At 42.4% G+C, this 27,546-nt stretch overlaps 1 protein-coding gene across 1 annotated transcript in view; it reads left to right on the top strand.

Annotated features, from left to right (window-relative positions):
• The first annotated feature begins 2,869 nt into the window (after positions 1–2,869).
• Positions 2,870–27,546, top strand: part of RBBP7 (RB binding protein 7, chromatin remodeling factor) — an 88,056-nt gene continuing 63,379 nt past the window's right edge. The window contains exons 1-6 of the mRNA XM_069204536.1: positions 2,870–3,178; positions 15,757–15,901; positions 17,604–17,749; positions 20,010–20,183; positions 24,613–24,728; positions 25,618–25,778. Coding sequence (XP_069060637.1) covers positions 3,163–3,178; positions 15,757–15,901; positions 17,604–17,749; positions 20,010–20,183; positions 24,613–24,728; positions 25,618–25,778 — 758 coding nt within the window. The 5' untranslated portion in view covers positions 2,870–3,162. The remainder of the gene's footprint in view (positions 3,179–15,756; positions 15,902–17,603; positions 17,750–20,009; positions 20,184–24,612; positions 24,729–25,617; positions 25,779–27,546) is intronic.

The following is a 27,546-nucleotide window of genomic DNA, read 5'->3' on the forward strand; positions in this document are numbered from 1 at the left end:
ACTGACTGCTCCTGTCTGTGTAGCACCAGTGCAAGTCTTGGACACCTCTTCTATTTCTTCACAGCCTCGGAGGACACATTCTGGCCGATTGCTTTGAACTCTACAATGACTTATTGAAACGTTGTAATGTATATATGTAATAGTTGTATTTTATATTTAACAAGGAGGAGATGTAGTGTCTTCTGAGTTAGGGATGATGGGACCCTTTTGGTTCCTGACAGACTCTGTACAACTGTGATGTAAGTGATCTGGTGTGGTTAATAGAATTCTTCATTTAGAATGTTAAGTTTGTGGTTACACATTGAGGAATAAAGAAGTGTAATACCAAATTCTGTGTATGGTGTAATCATTTACATGTACCAAAGCTTGGGGGGACATTACAGTTTACTACAGTGATGGTTATCCTTGCAGCTGGGAAAGCAGTCTGCTTCCCAGACACAGCTTTTGATTATTCACCCCCCCTCACATCACGGCTGGCGCCATCCTTTAACACCCATTTCGCATAAACAAAAGCATGAGAGCCCTTTACAGACATCTAAGGTGCTTAAGGTAGCCTAAAGGCTTAAAGCCACGGAATGGTGAACTTTAACCTCGTGCTCCACCCCTTTTCACCGCTCGCAACGCCAAACTGACTGTTTTTAGGTTGCGTAATCTTGCAAAAGATATTTATTGCTTTTGTAAAGAATGAGAGCTCAACCCCTCTGTTATTCAACTGTGTTTTTGTTTTCCAACTAATATTGTGAATCAGTCACCTTCAATAGCTTTACACTACCTGGGCAAAGACCACCTCATTAGTACCAGTACCAGATTAATAGCCAAGTACAGTAATAAGAAACTGACAGATGACCAGTCAAGCTTTGCGAAGGCCACGTGGTAACACATGAACCCCATGTTTTTTAGTAAATCTAGCTGCAGTCACCATCTCAAAGTTTGGGTTTCCCTCATTCTCTTGGCCGGAAAAAATGTCTTTAACCAGACACTCCACTCCCTCTCACTGTGTCTTTCCGTGTACAAAATTCAAATCAAGCAGTTACGTGAAACAGAGCTGTTGTTTTGTGGATGCAGCTGCTGTTATATGTATTTATGTGTTTTTAATGGTAGTTAGGTGGTCCATTGGAAGGCTGGCCAGGACTCTTTGTTGATTATTTATTTTTTATGTTCCTTGCATTCTATGTCATGCAATGATTTCAGAACCCCAAGAAAAATAAAAATGTTATCTTTTGGGCGCTCCCTTTCCCCTTGTAATATAAAGTCATTCTGGTGTTCTCTTTTGGCTATTTGTGGTTGATCCAGAAACCAGTCGCCTTCAGTGGCTCTGCACTATCTGTGCAAATATTTCACCTCATTAGTACCAGATTAACAGCCAAGTCCAACAATAAATCAAGCTTTAAGAAAGGCCACACGGGAACACATGAACCCACCTTTTTTTTTTAGTAATAGTAGCCGCGCTCACCATCTCATGGTCTGTGTTTCCTTCATTCTCTTGGCCTGAAAAACATGTCTTTAACCAGACACTCCGCTTCCTCTAACAGCCTCTTTCCTTGGACAAAATTCAAATACAGCAGTTACATGAAATACAGCTGTTTTTTAGTTTGTTTAACAAAGAAAAAAAGTACTTTAACTACACAAGCTGGGTAACAATGAAACCTTTTAGTCAATGGAAATTACTAATGAACTACTGATGCATTGGTTCATCATTGATCCACGTGTTGGAGACTTAGCAGATGCATTCATACCACATCTACCAATTACCTGTGAAGTATTTTTTGTAATGGATATATTACAAAAAGGATAAAGGAATTTAACAGCTTGTAAATGTAAACAACAGAGTGTAAACAAGATATATACAAAGTGCAATCATTTCAAATTTTACCGACCTTTAACAGTTTGAAATTGTAAACAAAAATGTATTGATAAGAAAATAAAGATAATTAAAAAATGCAAGCGAAAAAATGATTGACCAAGAATTATCAGACTAACCAACAACTACGAAGGCTATAGCCACTAAATTGGCTATGCTATTTCTACACCTACAGCAATAAACAATTAACTGTGCATTACATTTCCACATTCACAAGTCAATATACCTACAATCAGTCAATGCCACTCCACTCTATGCCAGTATACTCTACTCTACTCTTCTGATTTGTATTCTAAACTTACACGATCACTCGTACATTAAAATAACATAAAAGCCATAGCATAGCAGTTTATACAGAATTTTTAAAAACAAGTAGAACAAAACTGTAATACAACACAGCTAACAAAAAAAAATATTATTGGCTTTGCCAAAGCTTCTTTTTTTTTATTGTTTTACCGTAACGTGATTGGTTGCTGTTAACACAAAGTGAGGGATTCCTTAATACTCGCCTCAGTCGTGGAATCCTCTTTCTGTGCTGTCAGTATAGCCCTACATCTTTAGTTGACGATTTTTCATTAACAAGGTGACAGGCCAAATACACATACGAATACTACACTCCTTTAAATGTGGATGAGTCCACTTCATCTTAACTAAATAGTAACAGAACCCTGGCCCGTCAACGGGCACCAAAAATATAACAATTGGCTGACCTCAAAACGGCCACTATAAAAAAATCAGTGATCTGTATCCCAATATTACGTGTCCATACAACATCTCTAGCCACGGGCCCGCTCTTTCTTTCCTATAACTATAGAAGGAGCGTGATTCTAAATCACAAACATGTCGGCAGCCCCCGAAGGCCACGCCTGTTCCTTCTGAAAATACGGATTCTCGTTCTAGTGTTTAAGCTGCCGCTGCTTCCTCTTCTGGGATTGGTCAGCACTTGACGAAGGGCTGGACAGTAGCTGTCACCCGCCTTCTCCCCGGAGGTCACGCCTGCGCGCTGATAGCGGTGCAATGTTCGGCGGCGCGGGTTGAAAGTGGGAATGCAACTTTTGCGCGCGGCCTGGGTGCGAGAAGAGGTGGCGGAGCGCGAGGCACTTCTGTAATCCGTCAGAGAGCAACGCGGCCGCTTACCGCGTCGCTCAGTCTACTCTAGCCCTATACCCTCATATTAGTGGGAACGCCAGCCCGGCCTGACGGAATTGTGGCGGTGTCTTGTCTCATAGATCGAGGGGCGGAAAACTAGTGAACGCCGTTGGTGCCCCGGGGACGCGGGCGGAGAAGAGGACCCCGAGAAGATGGCCAGTAAAGAAAGTAAGCGCCACGCAGCCTCAGGGTGGGGAAAGCACAGCGGCCTGCATTGTGACGTCATAGCACACTGGGTCCGGAGCGCCTCTAACTCCTTATGACGTCGTTGCACAGCAGCACGTCCATCCTGCCCTAAATGTGATTTCACTGTAAAACCTCTTGAGGGTTTCAGAGTAGCACCGTGCTGGCTTGAGTATGGATAGCTGATTAGAAATGGCGCGAAAAATGCCGGGCGGTAAACCCTCCGAGCGTGTGTACCTCCTATGTATGAGAAAGCTGAATGGGCAGGAGGCATTTATCACCGAATCCTTGGAGGTCTTTGCGGCTGAGTCCGTGATAAATTTACGGATTATTGAAAATGCATATGCAATGAAATAAAACGTAATTGCGTAGTTTGGATATGCAGAAAACTACCATGTGTACAGAACCATACTACTATATCGTTCCTTTTCTTGATTTAGCAAATAGTATCAACTTGCTCAACTAGTAGCATCGCGACTGCCCGCTCCGCGCCCCTGACTTGGTGAATATGCCCTCGCCCCTTTAGAACACTTTTTGCTGAACCCCGCTCCCCTGTCACTGGTCTAATGATTCGTTTGTTCACCTCCCGAATACTTTGCCGAATTAAAACATGATGAGCTCTGCTGGCAGTGCCTTTTATGTCCGGTTTTGAGGCTCAGGAGTCCCTTCACAGTGAGCAAAACCTCTCATCTGACGCCCATTGAAAGGGTACTCGCTTGTCGGTACAACACCCTTCATATTTATACGAGGCGGTAACCACACTGATGTCAGTCGTTATTTAGGCAGAATGAGCTTTGTACATCAAGGGGTTTGAACCGCGGGAGAGATTTCTCTGGTTGCCCCTGAAAAGTACATACAATTGCTGCATCGCTCTGTGCCTCTGGCGGAGGGTCTGGATCCCCTGGTGGTTGTTTGTTCCTGGGCGTTTTTGCTGACGTTTCCCAGCATTGGTTTGCTTTTAACTTTAATATAATGCCTTTTAACACTTCCCTTGCAGTCGTGGCTTTGCGAGAGAAGTTCTCAAGTGGGAGTGGAGTCGGATATGGATTCTCTCTCCTGGGTATTTTGTAGCTGGGCTCGGGTAGAGTGATCTTCTACCTACCGTGTCAGTGTCTGTCTTTTTTTTTGGGCGCTTGGGGATCCTTTACAGTGAGCAGTATTACCATAGCCGGCCTAGTGTCTGTAGGGTATGTGCTACTTACGACGATCTATTTGGTTGCTTAAATTTGGATTGATGCTTTATTTATTTTGATCATTGACCTGCCTTTGGATTTGTTTTGTTATATTGCCTCTACTACACTTTTGTGGAGGGACTTAGTCACTCTTACTTTTATGTCCAGCAAATCAAACAGCACAAACTGTCAGGTTGCAGAAGACCAGTTGACATCTTACCAAGAATTTTAGTGGACTTAAATCCCTCCCATTGTTTGGCCTTTTTACTCATTTGCTTGCTTTTTAGGTCGAGTGCGCAAGCGCTCTGACGTGTTGGAATCTATCTGTGGGCTTTTTTTCCACGTCCATCGCACGCCCATCTGTATCACTTGCCTTTCAAAAATCCTTTTGTCATATTTGGTAAATGCTTTACGTTTGTCCCTCCTTGGGGCAGTTTTGTTACCGCCTTGGCCATCGACCTAGTTACATGGATAATTGCACAATTGCTGAAACGTTTGACTGTGAGCAAACTTCTTTTTCCTTTTGTGTGTCTCCTTTGCACTCACTGCAGCAGTGGCGCTTTGAATTTGCTTGCTTAGGTCAACTGTTCTACTTTTCATTTTCAATTTATGTGGCAAGAAAAGTCCAGTGAAGAATTTACCACGCTAATAGCTATAACTCTCGCAAACGTGAGACCCATTACATTGCAAATTCTTGTTTTTTCTTTTCAGTGGCTTGTCCATTTTGTATGTTCCTCCTCTGGAGTGTGGCCTCGTTTCTTGTCATTCCACTGTTAAAAAAAGAAGTTTCCATAAAGTGTTTTTGTTTTTTTTTTTTTTTTTTTTTTTTTTTTCATTCCATGAGAGTGCTTATTCAAAAAATGACAATCTAATATTAATGTGGCATGGTGCTGCTGGCAGTCCTATCATTCTGCATGTTCACACATGAATGTGCGTCACCACATATGCATGCACATATAAAACGCTAGGCAATTTGTTTCACTTACTTTTTTTTTTTTTTAATTACTGTTCCAAGGTGAACGACAAATGAAGAGGTAAATGAATAAAAAAAAAAATCCACTTCGATAAAGCTATATATATATATATATTTTTTTTTTTGCTAACTGAGTGGCTAGCAGCTAATGGCAGCTGCTGGACTCTTGTTTGGGGGTGCAGGGTGATTCAGGAGAAGTGAGGAGGAGCAGGTGCCAAGGTAGCAACAGTGGAGCTTGAGTCCTGGGTGGCAGAAATGTGGATGAGAGTGGTGGTGGGGGGGGGGGGTGCCTGAGGAGGAGGGAGCAACAGAATATGCAAGGGCAGCAGGTTCTGTTGGGGGAAAGTGGACAGAATGGAGCGATCAAGAAAAACAATGTGCTTAAAGTAAAAATGTAGTTATGTAATTAAGGGCATTGGGAGGATACAAGTAATCTAATCAGGAGGGTGGAGAAGAGAATGCCCCAAAGGAGGGACACACACACAACCATCGGCAATTTTTTTTTTTTTTTCGACTTTGGGACCGATTGACTTGGCAAATGCCTTTTAGCAATGCTCTGCAGCATGACAAAAAAGAATATTTGTTCTAGCTGAATCTTTAAATAAAAAGAATTTAAAAAAACTAAGGAGCACAAAAGTGCTTCGTAGATAGGCTGCTAAAAATAACTACCTGGACTTCCACAGCCACAAAAAATAAATACATATTTCTTTAAAAAAAAAAAAAAAAAAAAAAACTTTGCGGGAGAGGGGAAGGGGAAAAGCACAGGAGGGAGATGTACACGTAGGTGAGCACAATACTGAGGAGGCAATGGGAAAGCACATGGGCAAGAATACAATACTTAGCACAGTGGGGGAGGAAGGCAACAGAAGTGCACACGGGAGATAAATGGGAAATACATGCACTCCCATGGAGTGCTTAACCATAAAAGGGAAAACTGTTCCCAACAGTGAGCAGGGAAAGAATAAAATCCAGTCTGTCAGAGATTAAGAGGTTATACTCAAGGAGTGGAACAAACACAAGAATTACGGCAGGACAAAGAAAGCCGTAGACCAGTGGTTCTCAATCTTTTGAGTTCTGTCCCCCACCACACCCCACATCCTCTTTAAAAAAAAAAAAGCATTATTGGAACCTAGGAACCCCCCACTAAATCATTATTGGAATCTGGGGACCCACTACTGAGTCATTAGTAGAAGTCGGGGACCCTGGCCTAAATATTGTCAATGATTGATTTGAACCACAAAACAATACACACGAAATACAGAAAAAGCATTTCATAAAGCACATACATGAATGATAACACATTTAAAAAGATGTGCAGACATAACATAAATATATATATATATATATATATGTATATGTATATATATATATGTATATGTATATATATATATGTATATATATGTATAGTTGGAGCTTTTCTAAATTCCATTCAAGCCACACATCATCCATACTATATTGTTTGATGCAGCTGCACCGCTCCCACCAATCAATCTAAGCATACTAATGTCATTTCTAGCCTCCGATTTCAAATTCCTTGACATTTATAGTATTTAAAACAAATCAGTTATACAGTTAACCATTTTATTTCGTAAAAAAAAAAATATATATATATATATGTTTATTTTTTTTATTTACACCCTCAGGAGTTTTTGCGGACCTACAGGGGTCCCCGGACCACAGGTTGGGAACCACTGGCGTAGACTAAGATGCCAGCAAATGAGTAAATGCAACCCATACTTAGCAGTGGGTAGGATGTTTTGCTCCATTAAGCTCTGAGACGGGTCTCCAACGGGAAGCTCCGGGTAGCTTACCTGTACTCTGGAAGCAGCTCTCCAAAGTGCAGCCCAGCAAAGTACTTAATTAAGAGGGTCTACTCCAGCCACATTAAAGGTCCCTTTTACAAGAAAAAAAAAAGATTTTTGTTGAATGTGTTAATGGAAAGTGCATATTTGATAGGAAAGTATTTCATTTGCAAAACTGATATGCTGAGGTTTGTAATAAAAAAGATTGAAAATCCAAAACACATTTATACTGCTATTTGAATAATACTTCCAACCAAGTTGTCTAGGTTTACAGCTTTTCTTTTTTGATAACCAACTTTTATTGATTTATAAACATAAAACTGAGTTGCAAAGTAGAAGGCACATTTTATTATCACATTAGCACATTCATTACAGATTTGCAGATAAACAGGTCCATGTAGCATTTGGGTTAGTTAAAATGTTCATGGGTGAGTAGCGCCCAGCCACACGTCCCGAATCGTATGGTATTTGCTTTCACGACCCCTTGCCTGCTAAACAGCTCATTCCATTTGAGCACACTAATCCATCCCCCTTCTTCACTGTTGTAGTGAGGGAGGGGTCTTGGACGCCCAGCTTCTAGCAATGCCCCGTTTTGCAACAAGCAAGTCCATGCCCACAAGTGTGCGAGTCGCCTGGGTACCCCCGATGCCCTCCATCACCCCTAGTAGAGCAACCTTGGGGGAGGCCATCAGGGTGAGGTTCAGCAGTGGAGAGTTCATGTAGGGTCTGTGTCCAGTATTATTGGATCCTGGGACAGGACCATGCCATGTGGAAGAAGTCTGCCGGCGAGTAAAGGCATCTATCACACAGAGTTCGGTTTGAGCCCAGCACAAAAGAGTCGATCTGGTGTCAGATAGGCACAGTGCAAAGAATGCATCTGGACCATACGCAGTCTCGTGGGAATTAAAGAGTGCACGGAGCCATCAATGCATCCCGCGAATCCTCTTCCAGGGGGTCGATCCAGGCCTCCCAATGGGCCCGTAAAGGCAAAAGGGATGGAGAGGTGTTCAGTACAAGAGAGCTGTAAATCTGCAAAACTTCCCCTCCCCGCCCCCCAACCCAAAGCCCCCATCATAGTCTTTGCCTCCATAGGACTGAATTCGGGTATCTGGGTACCATTGTTAATATGGGCATTTAATGCATGTCTGAGCTGTAAAAATGTGTGGAATTGTCTGATTCAGGGTGTATGCCTCCTGGAGTTGCTAGAAAGACGACGTGTGTACCCTCCCAGACATCTCCTACTACCGTGATGCCTATGGCGTCCTAGCACATGAAGCCCTCGAGGTTAGCTACTTCATGCAACCACGTTCCCTTCCATAGCGCGGTATACTGGGTGACTCTGCCCCACCACCCCATTAGTTTCTGGGCCGCGTGCCATCCATGCAGGACCTGGCTTGTAATTACGGGTGTAGCCCTGGGGATGGGAGAGCCATATAGCATATCCATAAGTCTTGTGAACCCTGTTGTTGACAATTCTAAACGATAGGCTGGGTCATCCCACCCCCGGTAAGCCATTCATTGAGGGCAAGTATCTGCACTGCCAGGTAAAAGAGGTATAGATTAGATATAGCCAGACCGCTGTCGTACATGCCGCGCTGACATGTGTCCCAGGATAGGGACCGTCGGCCCTCCCACCATATAAAGGAGCGGGCCACCGCGTCCATCTCCCAAAACCAGTGTAGGGGGATCCGGGTGGGAAGATTCTGGAGAACATACAGAAAACGGGGTCGGACCAACATTTTATATAGTGCTATGCGACCCATGGTGTTTAGTGGCAGTCTCTGCCGTTTTCCCAGGTCCGCTTTCACCCTACGGGAGAGCGGCCTGAGATTGAGTATCCAGGTCATAGAGGGTTCGAGCGTGACTTTCATGCCAAGGTATGTGAAGCTTAATCGTCTGATAGGAATGGTCGTTTGCCAGTCAATCAACGCTCGAGATTCTGAAAACTGGACCAGCAGAGATTTCGTAGAATTCATTTTAAGGCCCGATGCCTAACCAAAAATACGTATCAGTTGAGGACACCGAGGGCTGCTTATCTCTGGTTGTGATAAGTAAAGCAGGATATCATCGGCATAAAGCGCAATGCAGTCCTCCCCACCGCCATCCCTCCAGGAAGGCATCCTGGCAAACCATTTGTGTGAGAGGATCTATAGTGAGGGCAAAGAAGGGGGGGGGGGGGGGAGAATAGGGGACAACCCTGTCTAGTGCTCCTCCCAATGGGGAAGACCTCCGACAGCCTCCCATTCACCAGGACACGAGCTGATGGTATAACTGAACCATGCTCCTAAATGGGCGCCCCCAAGCCCGCCTTCCGGAGAACCAAGTCTAGGTAGCTCCAGTCCACCATATCAAACACTTTTTCAAAATCAATTAGGATGAAGGCCGGGAGGAGCGGAGCATATGTCTGTGTCAGGGCAACATGGAGCCTTCGTAGGCAATGTCTAGTGCTACAGGTGGGCATAAAGCCACACTGATCTGGGTGGGTCAAGTGTTGCAGCACCGGCCGAAGACGAGCAGCCAGTATATTAGCGTAAATCTTGAGCTCAGTGTTGATTAATGATAGTCTGCGCAGTGCAAGGAGGGTGGCCTGGACTTGGGCAATACAACAATCGTGGCCTGGTCCAAGTCGAGAGGGAAGGTACCCCTCTCCAAGGCCTCAGTATGGAGACTGTGGAGCTGGGGCTCCAATATGTCTCGGAACTTAGAGTAATATTCTGCTAGGTATCCGTCTGGGCCAGGTGCCTTTCCAGATCTAAGATTTGCGATGACCTCTCCTATTTCTTCCAAAGTTATGGGGTCGTCTAGACCTCTGCTAACAAAGGCTGAGAGTACTGGCATGTCTATTTCATTCAACAGTGGCATCTGTTGTTCGATAATAAGTCTGGGTGCTGCCGTGTATAGGGTGGCATAATATTGAGTAAGGGTCTCAGCTATGTCCTGGGGGGGTCGTGTGTATCAGCCCGGACTCGTCTGTTATCTTGGGGGATCACTCGTCCCTTCATGGGGCCGGTGGCCAGCCAGTAAAGGACGTTACTGTTTTTATCCCCCCAGCCATAAATTCGGGCCTGTATTGCCTGCCATATCTGTTTTGCCTCTTAGAGGGAATGGGTTCTAATTTCTTGCCTCGCCATCTCCAGGGCTTGTCTATGACTGTTCCATTATTAGTCGTGTTGAGGCATTTTGTTATGATAAAGCTTTTCCTGACACTGCAACTCAGTCTTAGGTTCGAGCTCAATTACAGTACTGAATTCAAAATATTGTATGCAGCGTAGACTACTAGTGTCTCATTAAGGTAAGTATTTAGAGGTTGGTATGGCTTTTATTTATGTTCTTTACCACATCTATTTATATTGCAGATATATTTTAAGGAATGTAGATGAGTTTAGAATTGTAAATCTATACTTGCCTATACATTTACATTCATGAGTGCATTAGCCAGTATCCCAGAAATATTTTGGAATCACTCAATATTGCCAATCTGGCATCTGGGTAGACACTTTTTAATTGTGTGGTGTGGTCATTATAGTGATTCTCTGCAATTGCTCTGCATTATTGATTGCTGTAACAATTGTGAGTGATTAGTAGCTCAGGGCTATTTTTCATTGATCAGAAGTAGCTCTGGGTAAATAAAAGGTTGGAGACCCATGCTCTAAGACCAAAACATTTTTCACAACCAGACAGCTGTGCTGCTTGGTAGACTTGATCTAAACAAGAGGAAGGAAAGCTGTTGAGTAAGAAGTAAGCAAATGAGTGACAAGAATGCCAACCAGTGGTGAATAAAGAGCAGGAAGCTTTTGGTATGGTTTGCAAGGGGCTTTTGCCTTCAGACGGCTAGAAAGCTAGGAGGACAGCATAATCACCTGCCCTGGTCCTGTCACAAAATCATCCCTGCTGTTATTGCAACCAGACCCTTAGAGCTATGTTTTGTCCTGGTATTGAATATCCACTCAGCCCTAACTACAGAGAAAAAGTATGACCATCTTTAAATGTGGATGCCCCTCCTTCACCCAGTTGGCTAAACGGCAACATACAGCTGGCCCTTTTTGACAATAGACCTATAGGCTATTGTTGAGAGTTAAAAAGGGGCAGCAGTCACAAAAATAGTACTCCAAGTAACAGACAATCCTACTGGCAAAAGGGAATTTGAAATGTTGGAATGCAGAGGACTAAGGTAGGAGGCCCACTGTTATTGATGAGGGGGAGAAACTAGAAATATAAAGAAAACTACACTTTAAGCCATATTAAATTGGGATTTCATTTTTCCAATTTATAGCAGATTGCACCATCTTGGATTGGGGAATGTATGAGGCTCTGGCCCAGCAGAACATCAAGGTGATCTTTAGCATGATGGTCATGGCATTTTATCATGGGGTCTCCAGCATTCGGTCATGGCTGCCAGCCACCGCCTGCTTTTCAAGGAATTCCCATGAACTTCACCCAGCTGCTATGTAGGTACTTGAGTGGTCTTCAGTGCTGCCATGGCCTACAGCTGCGAGTGCACTCACTCGCAGCAAAAGCCTTGCATGGTACCTGGCAGTGTCAGAAGTTTGCAGTCCCCTCTCATCCAGTAAAATAAAAGTATGTGGCTTCTGGCAGTCTACCCCTCCCCAAGATCAATGGCTCATCAAGATGTTTAGTGAGAATCAACAGACCAATGTCGAGGCACAGACAGACGTAGCAAGTGCCCATGACTGATCACTTATTTGTATACATTCAATCGTATAAAATATGGTAAAGGTATATGAACAAATGTGAATTACAAATGTCAGAAACCCCAAATTCAGGATGGCCATCAGTTAAGAGATAGAGGTCGAGTATTAAAGTTCAGAAACAAAAGGCCTCAGTTGAGAGGCACAATACAGATTCTGATTCCACAGTTGCTATGCATTGTGATTGTCCAGCTGTTTCTGATGACCATACGGGGGTGAAAACATATTCCAGATCTACGAATAAAAGACTAACATCGTGTCAGTTCATTTTTCCTTGGCTTAATGTAGGAAAAATTCATAAAACATTTTAAAAATAAACTTTTTAAAAGTTGTCGTAGCTCAGTTCTTATTCTAAAATGTGACATATAATGCGAAGAAAGTGGATAGGAACTACTTTTAACAGATGTTTGTCCATTAAAGTGTTTGTTCACGCTCATGGCTGTGTACCATACAAGATATCTGGTAGTCTCAGAAACGGTAACTTTTATAAAACCTCTTTCCTGATTAACTGAGGCATTGTGGTCCGGAGGGGGTGGATTAAAGTATTTGACACAATTAATAAAATATAACTTTACAGGCTATTATGTTTTGGTTTCTAGTGTGTTAATCTGAACAGGTCTGGGATGACAATGTTGCAGGAAAATCCGCTTCTGCTTGTCTGTTTTGTGATATGAGACACTTGTTTCCTGATCTGAGACGTAACATCAGGAAGACCTAATCCTAACATGGCTGATCAGAGCACAGGCACTAGCCAGTAGGGAGGCAATGCTAAGGTTAGGCTTGCACGACGGTCCGCACGAAAGCATGTAAAATAATAAAATCAAACAACACAGTGGGGTGAACGTGGGGGGAAGAAAAGGGGTGAGCACCAAGGACACTTCGTTGAAATGTAGTCTGACCCTCAATATAATGCAAATACTGACTCTAAAGATGGTGCAACCAAATCATCCTCTGGGTGAGAGAGGCACAAAAATATGGAGGAAAACCATCAAGTAAGCAATAATTGAAATAGACGAGCATTTCATGTGATTACAACACACTTATATTATGTAAGGCGAAAACATCAAACCTAAAGGTGGTAACTCTTTAATGAGACAAACACCAGAGTAGTGAGGAAAGACATCAAATCAGGATTAGGGAAATTGGCAAGCAAGTATTTGAGTTATGAGAAAAGAACTGTCTCAAAGCCCACTCTTTTCTACTGGAAGCAACAGGTCTGCTTGCGGACAACTAAAGCGGTCCCTAGCAGAGACCTGAAAAGGTGCTATTTTAGGATTGCTATTATAGGTAATCTTGGCACAAGGCAGCCCAATTATCACCGGTTGTACTAAAAAGACATTTTCAGATACTGCTCCATCTGATTGGTTCTCTGTCAAACCATTAGTCCAAGGATTAAATCAATTATCTGTCCAAGACCTTAAAAAGGCCAAAAGATTTTTGAAGAGTCTTATTTTGGGTGCAAACTGGACAACATTTGGAAGTATTCAACATATTCAGTGATGGTTAACCTCGAAAACAAGAAAGTAATCTCAAGGGTGTTCTTTCGACCGCCCCAGGATAACAGCAGGGCAGGCATCGGCCATGCTGGCGAATGTTGTATAAACGTTTTGAATTCATTTGTGTTCCGGAGGTTGGGGTCCATTTGGCTTGATGGCTAGTTCTACATTGAGCAGATTTTAACACCTGGAGGGTACCGTGATCGGTCCTCCTCTCCAAAGGACGTCTAGCTCTTCTGTACTGGTGTCTCCATTCCTTTTTAAGTGTCATTCTTGGCTAAAAATTGTTCTAGCATTGAATAATTTCTCTGGAGGATTAAGAGCACCAGAGTAATAAGATTTGAGGCACTTTGTGTTGAGTAACATGCTACTGGAGAGCCCAGAGTTAATGGCCAGCCTATTAATTATTGGGGTTAGGTTTGCATGCTCATTCCATGCATTCACTCCGGTTTCTTTCTGGTACATTATTATAATTGATGTGATTATTAGGGGGGGCTATGCGAGAAGCAGTTGCTTGCTGGAATTATTGGTGGATATTGTTATGATTTCAAAAAAGAGCTTAGGACGGAGAGGCATGAGATTTAGACTAATTTATATACTGAAGAGGCAGGCAGAATGTAGAAGAAAGCGAAGGTGCAATTAATAAGAGGAGGGTCAGTTTTTCATGCAGGACTTTAAGGAAAACAGCAGGTTGAGAATTTTTGCATGCAATTTGTGGATGTAAACCTGTTGAAAGTTTCAGATTTTGTTCCTTAGGAATATAGCTCATGCAGTCTTTCTAGAGGCACTTGAGAGGTGACGCATACTTCCAAAAGTAGCAAAGGAAGCAGTGCTTTAGACTCATTTACTTCAAGCAGTGTGAAACAATAAGCACACTCTTTTACGTGTAATTACAATTTTAGAACACCCTAGGAAGACCCCTTTTATACACATACCTCAGTATATTCAATAATATAAAGTATTCTTGCAGTTTATGCAAATATGCACCATACATAAACTATACATATAATATAAAACGTTATATAAACGCCGACCAACTTAAAATTATAAGAAGACAATTGATAACACATTGCAGCAATCATTAGTATATTCAGTGCATGCTTGAGCCATTCAATGCGTGGTCGAAGGTGTTGCCCCTGCGTCCACCTAAAGAGTACCCCCACAGAACAGGCACCATGTCCAGCAGGATCCACCTTGTCATGTAGTGGTGTACACCTGGCCCCAAACAGTAGGATAGACACACAAATGATCCCCTTCCTCACCTTCCAGTTCCTGTACTGTTTGATATTTTGTTTTTACAAACTTCTTTACTCTCAGCACTCAAGAATGAAGCCTCTTCTTTTTTTTTTTTTTTTTTTTTCTTGCACCTTTGACTCTATGGTGTCAGTATGGATTCTCTCACTTTAGTCGTCATTGGTATCCTCAGAAGTGTCCTCGGGTCACTGTGCCTTAAGACGCACAATGAAAATAAAAAGGAAACTGGAAGGTAGAATAAGCAAAAGGACAAAAGGTTAGAGAAGGACCTGATGGAGAACAAAGAAACAAACAAAATGAGTGAGTAAGAAAAGTAAAGAAGCTGACATGGATGGAGAGAGTAGCAGGAAGGTGAAGACAGAAGGACAAGGAAAAGGAGAGATACCTGCAGCATGCCATTACAAAGGAGAATTTCAAAGCACAAAAAGATTGGGGGTGGGGCGGCAAAAAGTCATTATTTTAAGTGCAAATTCCATCACTGTTACTTTAAAAGAAGGAAAACACCATTTGGGACTTGAATTGTAAGGGCGGGAGGCAGATGACTGCTTTATCAGTTGAACTGACCCTTGTTCAGTCTCATGGTTTCTATGCTCGACTGGCATTAAGGCTAGATCGCATGCCTCCTTAAAAGTATATCCCAAATTGTTTATTTTACTTGAGCACACCAGCTTAATATATTTGCCCATGGACAATATGGTGGCGTCCTTGGGTTTAGAGCTTCTTCTAGCAGCCCAGCGTAGGATTCTGTTTGAGTTCTGGGACTCGATTACCTTAGAGTGGGGGGTGGTTTCAACAGATTCGGAACCCCTGCAGTAGGGAAGCATGAGCTGTATTGTTTTGCCTGTCCTATTGTTTGCCTCGTTTCTTTATGGTCCTAACACTAGTTTTGTCGAGTATAAATACTTATTTGTTGACCATTCACTGTGGTGTTCTTACAGGGTCCAGTCTGTTCCCTTGATGCTCTGTTGTGAAGTTTGTCTGCTGTAGTTTATGGTCATTTACTATCCTTAAGTGTCGGATTTTTAATGATTAGTTTTTCTTGTCGTGCCACAGTGAATTCTGTTCTAGGGATTTTAAGACCGTGTTTCGTTTGAACTTGATTGGTAATCATTCCCCCCCCCCCCCCCCCCCCCCCCCTCATGAAATCTTTCTTTCAGTGTTTGAAGACACCGTTGAGGAGCGGGTGATCAATGAGGAGTACAAGATCTGGAAGAAGAACACCCCTTTCCTGTATGACCTGGTCATGACGCATGCTCTGGAGTGGCCAAGTCTTACAGTTCAGTGGCTGCCAGATGTGACTAGGTAATGTTAAGGGACAGGGGGACTCTGTGTGTGTGTGTGTGTGTGTGTGTGTGTGTGTGTGTGTGTGTTTCAGCCGGTGTTCTGAGATCTTTTGCTTGTAGATGAGACTTCACAGATAGTTCTGAGGCAGTTGATATGAGTTCTGCATATCCCTAAGCAATCTTTTTCTTCCAGACACTGGCCATCAACCAGAAAACTTGAATTCAACATCTCAAAGTGGTTGGTAACTAAAGAAAGCAAGGGACTGTTTGATAACTTGATAACTGGTCGATCAAGTTTAATTTAAAGAACCTGTGGCATGGTAAACTCAAGCCCCAGTTCTGATTGAAAGACGTTATTGAGGAAAGCAGCTTTACAGGGAAATTTGCTGTGAGAAAATGGCCAGATTGAGAACTCATTGTATGGCATTCATTTCACAGCAAGCGCACCATCACTTGGCCGTCAGACCTTTAAGGGACGGGTGGGGGAAGGTTGTAAAACCTGCTTGTCCCACCTGGGTACCTGCTTCCTTTATATTTCAGGCAGCAGGGATATTCTATATAAAAAAAAAAAAAAAAAAAGCCCTTCAAACCGCAAGTCTCTAATTAAAGCACTTCAGAGAAAAGAGAAGCCATTTAGCGGTCATACAACATTTCTTGCAATATGGTCCTATCCAGTTAGTAAGCCATTGGCGCTGCATCTCATCGGAAATGGAGACTGTAATCAAGCACTATAAATTACTTTTTGGACAGTGGCATTTAGTTGGTGAGCTAAAGCAAGTAACAAACAGCATTGTTGAAATAATGCATCCAGAACGGTTGCAATCAAAATATCTTGTTCCCCAAGTGTGGGTGTTCAGATATGCGTCGTGGCCATCTCCCCTTAGCACTACTAGTAGTATATTATGTGTGTCCTATACTCCATTACCATAAACCCTGTGCAGCTCTGACCCTGTGGGTGGGAACATCCACCTACCGATAGCGCCACCTTACTCCTCAAGGAAAAATACATTGGAAAACGTCCTGGGCGATAAGTGGTAGTATTTCTCAGTCCTTTCAATTACGGTCCAACTGTTGAATATTTTTAATAAGAATGGCATGAAGGGTGATGTGGTTGGTCAGTGAGACGTGTCCAAAATACTAGTTTCTTGTTGAACACTTTAGTAATTGGTCCACAAGAGCCGGGTCTCTGTAATATTTACAAATGTGCCTTTTTAAATGATTTTTTTTTTTTAAATTAGTTTTAATAATGCTTTTCATAGCTAATTTGCCTGTATTTTTTTTTTCTTAAGTTCCATGTCCCTTTATTGAATCAGAAGTTCTGGTTTTATTTATCTTGACTGTCATTTCTTATATGTGTTAGCGTTTGGACAAAGCAGGTATTCTCGACAGATAACTGAAGCTCTTAAGCACCAATATCATTGACCTTTACACGCTATGCCGCGCTGATGCAGCACCCTGTCATTTTCTCGTGGGCCTGTTCGTGAGGAAAATACCTGTCGACTTGTCAAGTGACACCTTTTTGTTATTAAGAATACTATTTTAACCAACATTAAAAATGTCTTGGTGATTTCTTTACAATGTGAACGATACAAAACAATTGCTCCTTTCCATGCAAATGAGGCCGTGCATATGTCTTCACTCTCAATAAAAATAATGTTGGACCATGGATTGCCCTACAGAGGCAAGGTCGTAGCTTTTGGTCAATGCTGTTTCTTTTTTAGGCCAGAAGGAAAGGACTATGCACTCCATTGGCTTGTACTAGGGACCCACACTTCTGACGAGCAGAATCATTTGGTGGTTGCACGAGTACAGATTCCGAACGATGATGCTCAGTTTGATGCGTCTCACTACGATAGTGAGAAAGGAGGTGAGTACTGTAGGAGCACTATCTGGTTGTCTGTTTTGTACTTGAAGGAAGTCGGCTTTCCCTCTGGTTCTACAGCAGTATTTGTGCATGCAAGTGCCTGGTTGGTGTATTTTTTTTAATTTTATTGCTTCATATCACAATAAGACCTTAAACAAGGCTTTTGTAATCCACTGGAGGGAGTGAGCATGTCTGCATATTCCCGAGGGAATCTCTGCAGCATGATAAGGCTTTTGAGCAGGAAATGAAAACTATCTTGCGAATTAGAGGTTGGAATACATGGGACTGTGCAACTGTCCCCTTGCATGGTGGGATGAATGACTACAGTAAGTACTGCATTAAAATATCTGGTGGGATACCGTGTAGGAAATGCCTGATAAAGGTGGATGCCACTTAAGGTCGTATGTTTACTTAGTGCCTTGTCCGTTCTTAATGGACGGTATCTTGAAAAGTGATACCCTGACTCTTAACTGTCTTGACTACTGGTCTTGGTGTGGAAGCAGCGGTTTGTGTCTCTTAGCTAATTTGCAGTTGATGCTTCATACTTTACATACAACTCCCTTTTATTAGGTGTTCTTTTGAGCGAAGTACAGCAATATTAATGAAATCTTGTGAATTGATTTAATTTATAGAGGTATATTCTGTTAATGGCTGTAAGTTTCTTACCTTGCTATGCTGTGAGTTTTTGATTTGATATAAATTGCATGGAATGCTTTGTTCCTCCTATCCAGTTTTGAAGTTTTTTTTTTTTATTGTTACAGTTCAAGTCCTTTGTGTAACTGCACTGAACAAAAGCTTCTCTTGCTGCATGCGGAACTAGGCATCACCCTTTTTAAACATTTTCTTAATATGGATATATCATGGGTGTATTATTTTCTGTGTGTGGTGTTTCCACCTCATGAGCCCTTATAGAGAGCAGTAGCAAAACGCACCTTCCGTTTAGTGAACTCGGCGCTCTTCTATCATCTAGAAAGCTGGTACTTCATTGTCCTACAAAATAGCCATGACCAGACCTGGCTTTCCTAGACCTCTACCCTTCTCAAGAGATGAGCTCCACTATCACACCCTACTGACTAAACCGGACCAGTCTATGTTATAAGGTACAGTCCTGGATTATCTAAAAACAGGTTGGGCCTAGAAGAAGAAAATGAAAATTCTGAGTAGCTGACTAATTTCTGCCCGGTTTTGAACTTTTATATTTGCAACTGTTCTGAAGAGCTGTATAGAGGTTCAGCTCAAACTTTTCATATTTAAAATGACCTCACTGATTAGCTATGTCTCTTCAGGTCATAATGCAGAAGAGAAACAAAATTCACAAAATAGTTGACAATGTCCTTTCATCCTAGACGAAAGGCCTCCTCATCCTCTGGGACCTGTTGGGAGCTTTTGACTCAGTTAGCAACTTTACTCTCTTGAAAATCTTAAGGCTAGAGTGGTGGTCAGTGGCACAGTCCTCAGCTGATTGTCCTCTTAACTTAAAAATAGATGTTCTCACAAAATTAGAAAACTTGCTTCACCTCCTGTGTGCTCTTCAAAGGTGTTGTTCAAACTACTGTTCTTGCGTTTTTATTCTTTGTGGACATTTTTGCTTGTACTATTTTTAGGGTGACCTACTTATCTGACGGTGCCCATTCCTTACAACATTAAAGTTGTTGCCAGTGCTTCTGTTGACATCAAGTCATCTCACACTCTGTTTGCTTAAGAGAGAGTTCCTTCTCGTTTCAACCCCTTTCAGAGAGGCCTTATACACAGTGGACATTATTTCTCCGTTTGACATATTGAAATGACTCCCCTTTCAGACAAGATGTCATAAATTAGCCTACATCATTCTGCTCTGGAATCCCAATCTACATTGCCCATAAATTGTCAATCTCGTGTGGGGTTGGAAGAAGGAGCGGCAGCAGCAACTATGGAGCTCAGGCACTAAGGCAGTCCATCACTTGGTACGCCCTCGAAGTCTGAATCTCTAGTCCATCAGCAGTATAGCCTTTTCTTATGCGATCAGAAGAATTCAAGTGTTCCAACAACAATTGAATCTATAAAGGGTGCATGAACCTATGAAGTACCATGTATTTCAGAAATTCCTAGGACCATTGTGTGTTTTTTTTTATTTATTTTTATATAAATATACATTTGTGTACCCTCATTTGTTATGCACTTCTTTTGTAAAAGAAAAGGCTCATCAAATCTTTGCATAGTTTGTTATGATATTAGCTAAATGCTAAAGCATGTATTCTTCACCACACATGTTTACTAATCCTAGAGTTTGGAGGCTTCGGATCTGTAACTGGCAAAATTGAAACTGAGATCAAGATCAACCATGAAGGCGAGGTGAATCGGGCTCGGTACATGCCACAGAATCCCTGCATTATCGCTACAAAGACACCCTCCTCTGATGTTTTGGTTTTCGACTACACCAAACACCCTTCAAAGCCAGGTAAATTGTATTGTATTGTAATAGTATTTATATAGTGCTTACTACCCCTGGCGAGGCGTTGAAGCGCTTTTCGGCGAGTAGCAGGTGATGACAATCGTTTTATGGTCCAATTTAAATTTCTGCTTCTAAAGTGGTGGCTCAGAAGTGCAAAGGAAAGCATTCATTGTCCAGAACCAGTATTATTTACGTATGTAATTTATTTCATTTTTTTTAACCCCTTTTGCTACATTTTGGACTCTTTTTAGTCAATAGTGCTGTGCGTTTTGCTTTTGTGCACTTCTTACTTCTGTAGTTAGACCTCCTTCAGTCTTTCTCCATTACAGGGAGCCAATAGAAGGAAAGCTAAACTCCACAAGTATCAGTGACAGTTGTAAAAGTCAGTAAAATAGTCCGACTGGTCTATGCGGATGTTATCAAGGGGTGAAAGGTGTAGTAGTAAACACCAGCCTTAAATTCAGTAGGGATTTGATTGAGCTTTCTTTAGAGCCCTTCCAAAAGGCTTTCCAATCGAAAGTCTCCTCTCGGATACTGTAAGGCGCAGAACCTTTAATCCTTAACGCCCAAAGTATGTTGGGAGCATCTAGAAAGCTGTTCTGGGAAACAGCTGCTAAAATTACATCCAAGTGCTATGTCCAAGGCCAATAGACTAGAACTTGTTTAGCCGTCTTAGTTTATAACGGCAAATTGTTTATTTTCTTTCAATGTTTATCTAAACGTAGGGGATAATATCAGTGTAATGTTGGAACAAGCTAAATTACAATGAAAGCAACTGGGCTAAGGCAGCTAAAAAGGAAATAAGGATATTTTTGCCAGTGGTAGTAGAATTCCCTTGGGATATCAGCACCTCCAGACATGAATTGTCCCAGGTTGCTCTGCCACCTCTCATTACACGGATACAAATTATTTAGAAATAAAGCCATACACAGACCTAACTTTGCCCACCTGAGATTATAATTTCAAATATCGCTCTCAGCTTCCTAACAGTGCACCAAGCTGTTTTTAGGGTTGAGCATGCAAGCGCTCTGGCCTGTTGAAATCTCTCTGGGCTTTTAACCACGCCCACTCTAGCTATTTATTGTTTGTTGTGCTTGTTTTAAATGCTTCATTTTTAATGTTACATTCTGTGAAATGTCCCTCCTTTGTGTGCTGAGCCCCCTCCAGGCGATTTTACTACTTGAACATTTTTGTTGGCCGCCACACTGTCACGCTTCCTCCTGTTGCAGTGTGAGACGGCCCCTCATCTAGTTTGTGTGCCTTCCATCCCAGTCACAATCCTTTCTAGACATTCACGAAGGGCGCCAGTAACTCGCGCTCACACACATGGTGGCCATGGCGCTTTGAATTGACCTGCTTCTGTCAACTGGTTTACTTTTTATTTTCAATTAATGTGGCCAGAAAAGTCCTGTTAGGAATTTAATAGCTTTAACTCGAGCAAATGCGAGACCCATTGCATTGCAAATGCTTGTTACATTTAGGATGGATATAAACCCTTTGGGCTCTTTAGCTGCAGCTAAACTTAAGCTTGCTGGTCCTCCCTTATCCTAAATGTACCTGTACCCACATTTTACTTGACTTTTATTTTCAGCATTTCCTTGTGATAGCATAAAAACACTAGAAGCCGAAATGACATTTATGGATGTAGACTATACACTGATTTTCCATTAGTATTTTTTTAAACTAGCATGCATAAACACATTTTACTAAATTATGCTTCAAAGAAATGGTAACTCGAATTTCATAGTAATTTACCAAAATGTTTTTTCCCTACTTGCATTTTTTTCTGAATATTTTATTTTGAAAGCAAAGAATCTTCAATTTTGCATAAAAGCTTCTACAAAAATTTGCATCTAACCAGAGAGCGTTCTGGGAGCATTATACTCGGCCTCATGAAACTTTTTAAACAAGTGTACAATTCTTTTTATTTAGTGGAACGCCTGTCAGTAGTGCAGTGTGACCTTAAAATGTTTCTTTAGAGCACTTACCCTAATAATAAAGGATTTGCATTAATGAACCATAAATACAAGTTCAAACGGCATCAACATATGGGCAAAATCTTTTACTCAACTTCAGACAGTTCCTTCCCTGTAAACTGATAGTCAAAGGGTCTGTGTTGCAGGAAGTTGAGCCTTCTTGTCCCAAGTACAAAATAAATATGAAAACATGTTGTCCTGGACCCCAAACAATATGTCCTGGGTGTCTGGCTATAGGAACTCCACATCCCTGACGGGTCCTCAATCACCTACTGCTCCATTTGTTTCCCCAGCCTACCCCAACCCCTCCAAAACCAACCAAAGTAGGTAAATTACGCAAAGACCCTTGGCAATTTCAGTATCCTGGACAGAGCTTTTACACAGCCCACATCATGTCATTGCATCTAAGCCAACTTCTAGGCCTTGCAAACTGAGTGATCTCCAGGAATCCAACATCCTTTGCTTCAACATTACCATGGACTCCAGATCTCCATGGTGTCCCTCCTGCGTGAGGTAGGTTTCTACAATGCTCTTCTGAGGATGGCAATTGAGTGCCTTGAAGATGTCTGCCCGCACAATAGGTGCCAATCCCCACCACCTCTGCAGTTTGCATCTTTTTAAACTTATGGGTGTTTGAAACACACTCATTCACCAGACAGGATGCAGGTTGGTAGATGTTGCATAACTCACCTGATGAGATTCAGGAACTCTATCTAATATCCAGCTTTTATTTGCTAGGATACAAATAACCTCTTGGGATGTGAAACTAACTAGTGTAGTATGTTTGACTGTTGGCATATGTAGCCCACTCTACTGCTGTGTTCTGAAGATGCTGATAACTACACATATTGATTTGGTCTACGATAGAGACACTTGACAACAGAATACACTGTTCCAACAAGAAGATAGGAAAAGGAGGTCTTAATTCTAGGAGCAAGAATCCTCACACACCCAAATGAGTGTCACGCTTCATCATCGGAAGTGCTCCTCGTCAGACTGGCACCCCCGAAGGGGGGCTCTTTGCCGGAGATCTTTACTCGATGATGCCAAGACCCAACAAGTGAGGATTAACGTTCCAGTTTATGGGTGACTGCACTTGACCCCATTGCATCAGAGAAAGCTGACTATTTTATGCCAGTGCTTCTTTAATAAAAAAAAAAAATAGCTGGATTGCTGTAGGTACTTCTACAGCAGAAGTGTTGTAACCTTGTGGGACTCCTGTGAGTCGCTTATCCTTCCTTTAATCATTGTTCATTATAGCACAGGATATCTGTTTGTGGCCACCAAAATGCAAAAAATCTTTTAGGCATGTTTTGGCAAAAGTGGGGTATGTAAGGACTAATGTCTTTGTGGAATAAAAGCTGGTACTTTGGTCTGTCAATTTCTAATTTAAGTGTCTCAAAAACCTGACTGGATTGGGGTGGCACAACTTCCTATGGAGAGCAGGAAGTCCCGCAAGAGACTTATCCCGATAACATGAGTGCTTCAGAAACAGGAGCACCATGTACCGGGTCAGGCTAGGTCCGTCCAGATAAGCTTATCTGTAACCCTGGGTTTTTAGGGAACGCATAGCATGCGTCCCATAATGACTGTGTTTCAACCCAGGTGCCTTTTCGTTCCATCAATAGTTCTCAACCGAAGATGGTTCTGAAGACCATCAGTGAACTGGTCATGCAGAAGTCGTCTTATTTTTATTTTCCTTTTTTTTTTTTTTTTTTTTTTTTTTTTTTAAATCAAAACCCCACGATCCTTTTGAAAACTACAACATCCAGAGTTTTAGAACTAGTGAATCTTACAAAATGAACAAAACCGTGACTTGGACGTTCCATATGTTATGAATTAACTTAATCAGGTAAATCAATGTAACATTTTAAACTTCATAATGTATAGTGGTGATTAAAAGCTGGCAACCAGTTCATAGTTTTGTAATTTCTAATGTTTGGTCTACTAACCCTGTGTGCGGTTTGTGGGTCCAGATGTTGGCCCTATGCATACTGTGACTGGAGATTTGTGGTTCTCGACTTACAGGATATCTATTAGGCTTGGTTGCTTAACTTATTGACAACATTTTGGATTGCTTAACCTATCCACTATTTTGTCTACTAGCTTGAATTGAAAGGCTGTTTGTGCCTCGTCTGGCTAATCTGCACGTCGTTTACCATCTGTTAATAGCTCAATTAAAATATGGAACACCTCTGAGATATTAAAGTTTTTAATTCGTATTTTAGGCAGTCCCTTATCCACCATATACTTGATGGTCTATGGTCTATCTGGTTAGTATTGCTGCGTTACCTGGTGTAGTCCCAGGATTCAATAAGAGTTCACTATAATTTTTGCTGGATGTTTATGTGAAGCAGGTATTTCTCTAATATATTTTCTGTTACGCTGATGCTAAATTGTGTTAACTTGGAGTTTATTTGAAAAATGTTTTTTTTGTTTTGTTTGGTTTGTTTACTTAGATCCAAGCGGCGAGTGTAGCCCGGACCTGCGGTTAAGAGGTCACCAAAAAGAAGGTTACGGCTTATCTTGGAATTCCAACTTAAGTGGACACCTCCTGAGTGCTTCAGACGACCATGTAAGAATCCTGATTATGTAAGAAATGTAGCAATGATTTTCCCATGAGTCGTATAAGCAGCTGTTCCTTTAATTTCTACAAGCCACGATTTTGTTGGTGCTTGTCCAATCTATATACAGATTAGTTGAAGAGGCTCATGAGTCGCTATTAAATTATAACACTTATCACTGGCTCTTATTTCAGTATATGTGGCTTTGTTTTTGTCTGTGAATTCGGTAATTTGCAGTAATTTAAGAGTAAACTGCTTGCAATTTTTTTTACTTGAGTCACCTGAAGTGTCAATTGCCCGGCATCAAAGCTTAGCCCTTGTCGTGCCAGTTAATTGATCTGGCAAGCACACCTTGGCAGGACAAGGAATGAAAGTTGCTATCATACAAGTAACGAGCTGCATCGGCAATTCCTGAAATTATGACAGTATTCAGACAAAACAAGCAACCCAGATTAAAAAATCTAACCCCTCTAAAACTGAATTTAGATTAAAGCACAATGTACATAGAGAAATAGAGGGTGTTTTTGTAAGCATCTACAGAGTGGGAGTGGTCAAGCTAATTCTTTTTGACAGATTTATTTTAGGGAAAACACTGGACTCTCCTTTGTATTCGGATTTAAATGCTTGTTAAATGTTTAATCTGACTTAAATATCTTGCTTTCGTTCTTTCCATTGCATGTCCGCGTTTGCCAGGAACTTGCTCTGCCCTGTTTTGACAGGGCAGTGACATGAGACAAAAATGAATGTTTAGAAAAGTTATGCTCTCTATTCTAGTGATGCTCTCTGGGTTGCACGTTATCACTAAATGTACAAATTGAGTGTTCATTGTTAATTTTAGGCTCTGTCTCTTTACCTACAGCACATTAAACTTTTTTTTTTTTTTTTTTACTTCCTTCTCAGACTGTATGTTTGTGGGACATAAGCGCTGGACCAAAAGAAGGCAAGGTTGTTGATGCAAAGGCTATTTTTACTGGCCATTCCGCTGTGGTCGAAGATGTGGCTTGGCACCTGCTTCACGAGTCACTGTTTGGGTCTGTTGCAGATGATCAGAAGCTGATGATGTGAGTGAATTGGGACCCCTTCAGTTTGTTGATTCATAGATAGTACCCCTATTATTTACTACATACTGTACCTGAAGGGTTCTGGTGACATAAACCATAAGGGCGAGTGGTTTTTAACCCCTTAGCTGCTGGGCCTTCCTTCCATCCAGCGCCCCCCCCCACCCCACCCCCATGTCTCCCAATATAAATGGTACCTCACTTGTGTGGGTAGATGTAGGAAGTTGGCTCTTTATGTACTATTTCAAAGTAAGGAATAGTATGCACAGAGTCCAAGGGTTCCCCTTACAGGTAAGATAGTGGCAAAAGGAGATAATACTAATGCTCTATTTTGTGGTAGTGTGGTCGAGCAGTAGGCTTATCAAAGGAGTAGTGTTAAACATTTGTTGTACACACACAGGCAATAAATGAGGAACACACACTCAAAGACAATTCCAGGCCAATAGGTTTTTGTATACAAAAATATATTTTCTTAGTTTATTTTAAGAACCACAGGTTCACGATTTACATGTAAAACTTTAAATGAAAGGTATTGCAGGTAGGTACTTTAGGAACTTTGAATTTGCAAAATAGCATATATACTTTTCACATAAATCACATATAGCTATTTTAAAACTAGACAGTGCAATTTTCAACAGTTCCTGGGGAGTAAGAGTTTGTTAGTTTTTGCAGGTAAGTAAACCACCTACGGGGTTCAAGTTTGGGTCCAAGGTAGCCCACCGTTGGGGGTTCAGAGCAACCCCAAAGTTACCACACCAGCAGCTCGGGGCCGATCAGGTGCAGAGGTCAAAGTGGTGCCCAAAACGCATAGGCTTCAATGGAGAAGGGGGTGCCCCGGTTCCAGTCTGCAGCAGGTAAGTACCCGCGTCTTCGGAGGGCAGACCAGGGGGGTTTTGTAGGGCACCGGGGGGGGGGGGGGGGGGGGACACAAGTCCACACAAAGTACACCCTCAGCGGCACAGGGGCGGCCGGGTGCAGTGTGCAAACAAGCGTCGGGTTTGTAATTGAAATCAATGGGAGACCAAGGGGTCTCTTCAGCGATGCAGGCAAGGGTCCTGGGGGCTGCGGGTGCAGAGTCTTTACCAGGCGTCGGGATCTGAGGAGCAGGCAGTCTCGGCCAGGGGGAGCCTCTGGATTCCCTCTGCAGGCGTCGCTGTGGGGGCTCGGGGGGACAACTCTGGCTACTCACGGTCTTGCAGTCGCCGGGGAGTCCTCCCTGAAGTGTTTGTTCTCCACAAGTCGAGCCGGGGGCATCGGGTGCAGAGTGGCAAGTCTCATGCTTGCGGCGGGAAACGCAAGTAGTTTTAAAGTTGCTCCTTTGTTACAAAGTTGCAGTCTTGGGTGAACAGAGCCGCTGTCCTCAGGAGTTCTTGGTCCTTCTAGATGCAGGGCAGTCCTCTGAGGCTTCAGAGGTCGCTGGTCCCTGGGGAGAGCGTCGCTGGAGCAGTGTCTTTAGCAGTGGGGAGACAGACCGGTAGAGCTGGGGCCAAAGCAGTTGGTGTCTCCGTCTTCTCTGCAGGGTTTTTCAGCTTAGCAGTCGTCTTCTTCTTAGGTTGAAGGAATCTAGTTTCCTAGGTTCTGGGGAGCCCTTGAATACTAAATTTAAGGGCGTGTTTAGGTCTGGGGAGTTAGTAGCCAATGGCTACTAGCCCTGAGGGTGGGTACACCCTCTTTGTGCCTCCTCCCTGAGGGGAGGGGGGGGGGGGGGGGACATCCCTAATCCTATTGGGGGAATCCTCCATCTGCAAGATGGAGGATTTCTAAAAGTCAG

The sequence above is a fragment of the Pleurodeles waltl genome, chromosome 8 (assembly GCF_031143425.1).
Source record: "Pleurodeles waltl isolate 20211129_DDA chromosome 8, aPleWal1.hap1.20221129, whole genome shotgun sequence".
NCBI lineage: Eukaryota > Metazoa > Chordata > Amphibia > Caudata > Salamandridae > Pleurodeles > Pleurodeles waltl.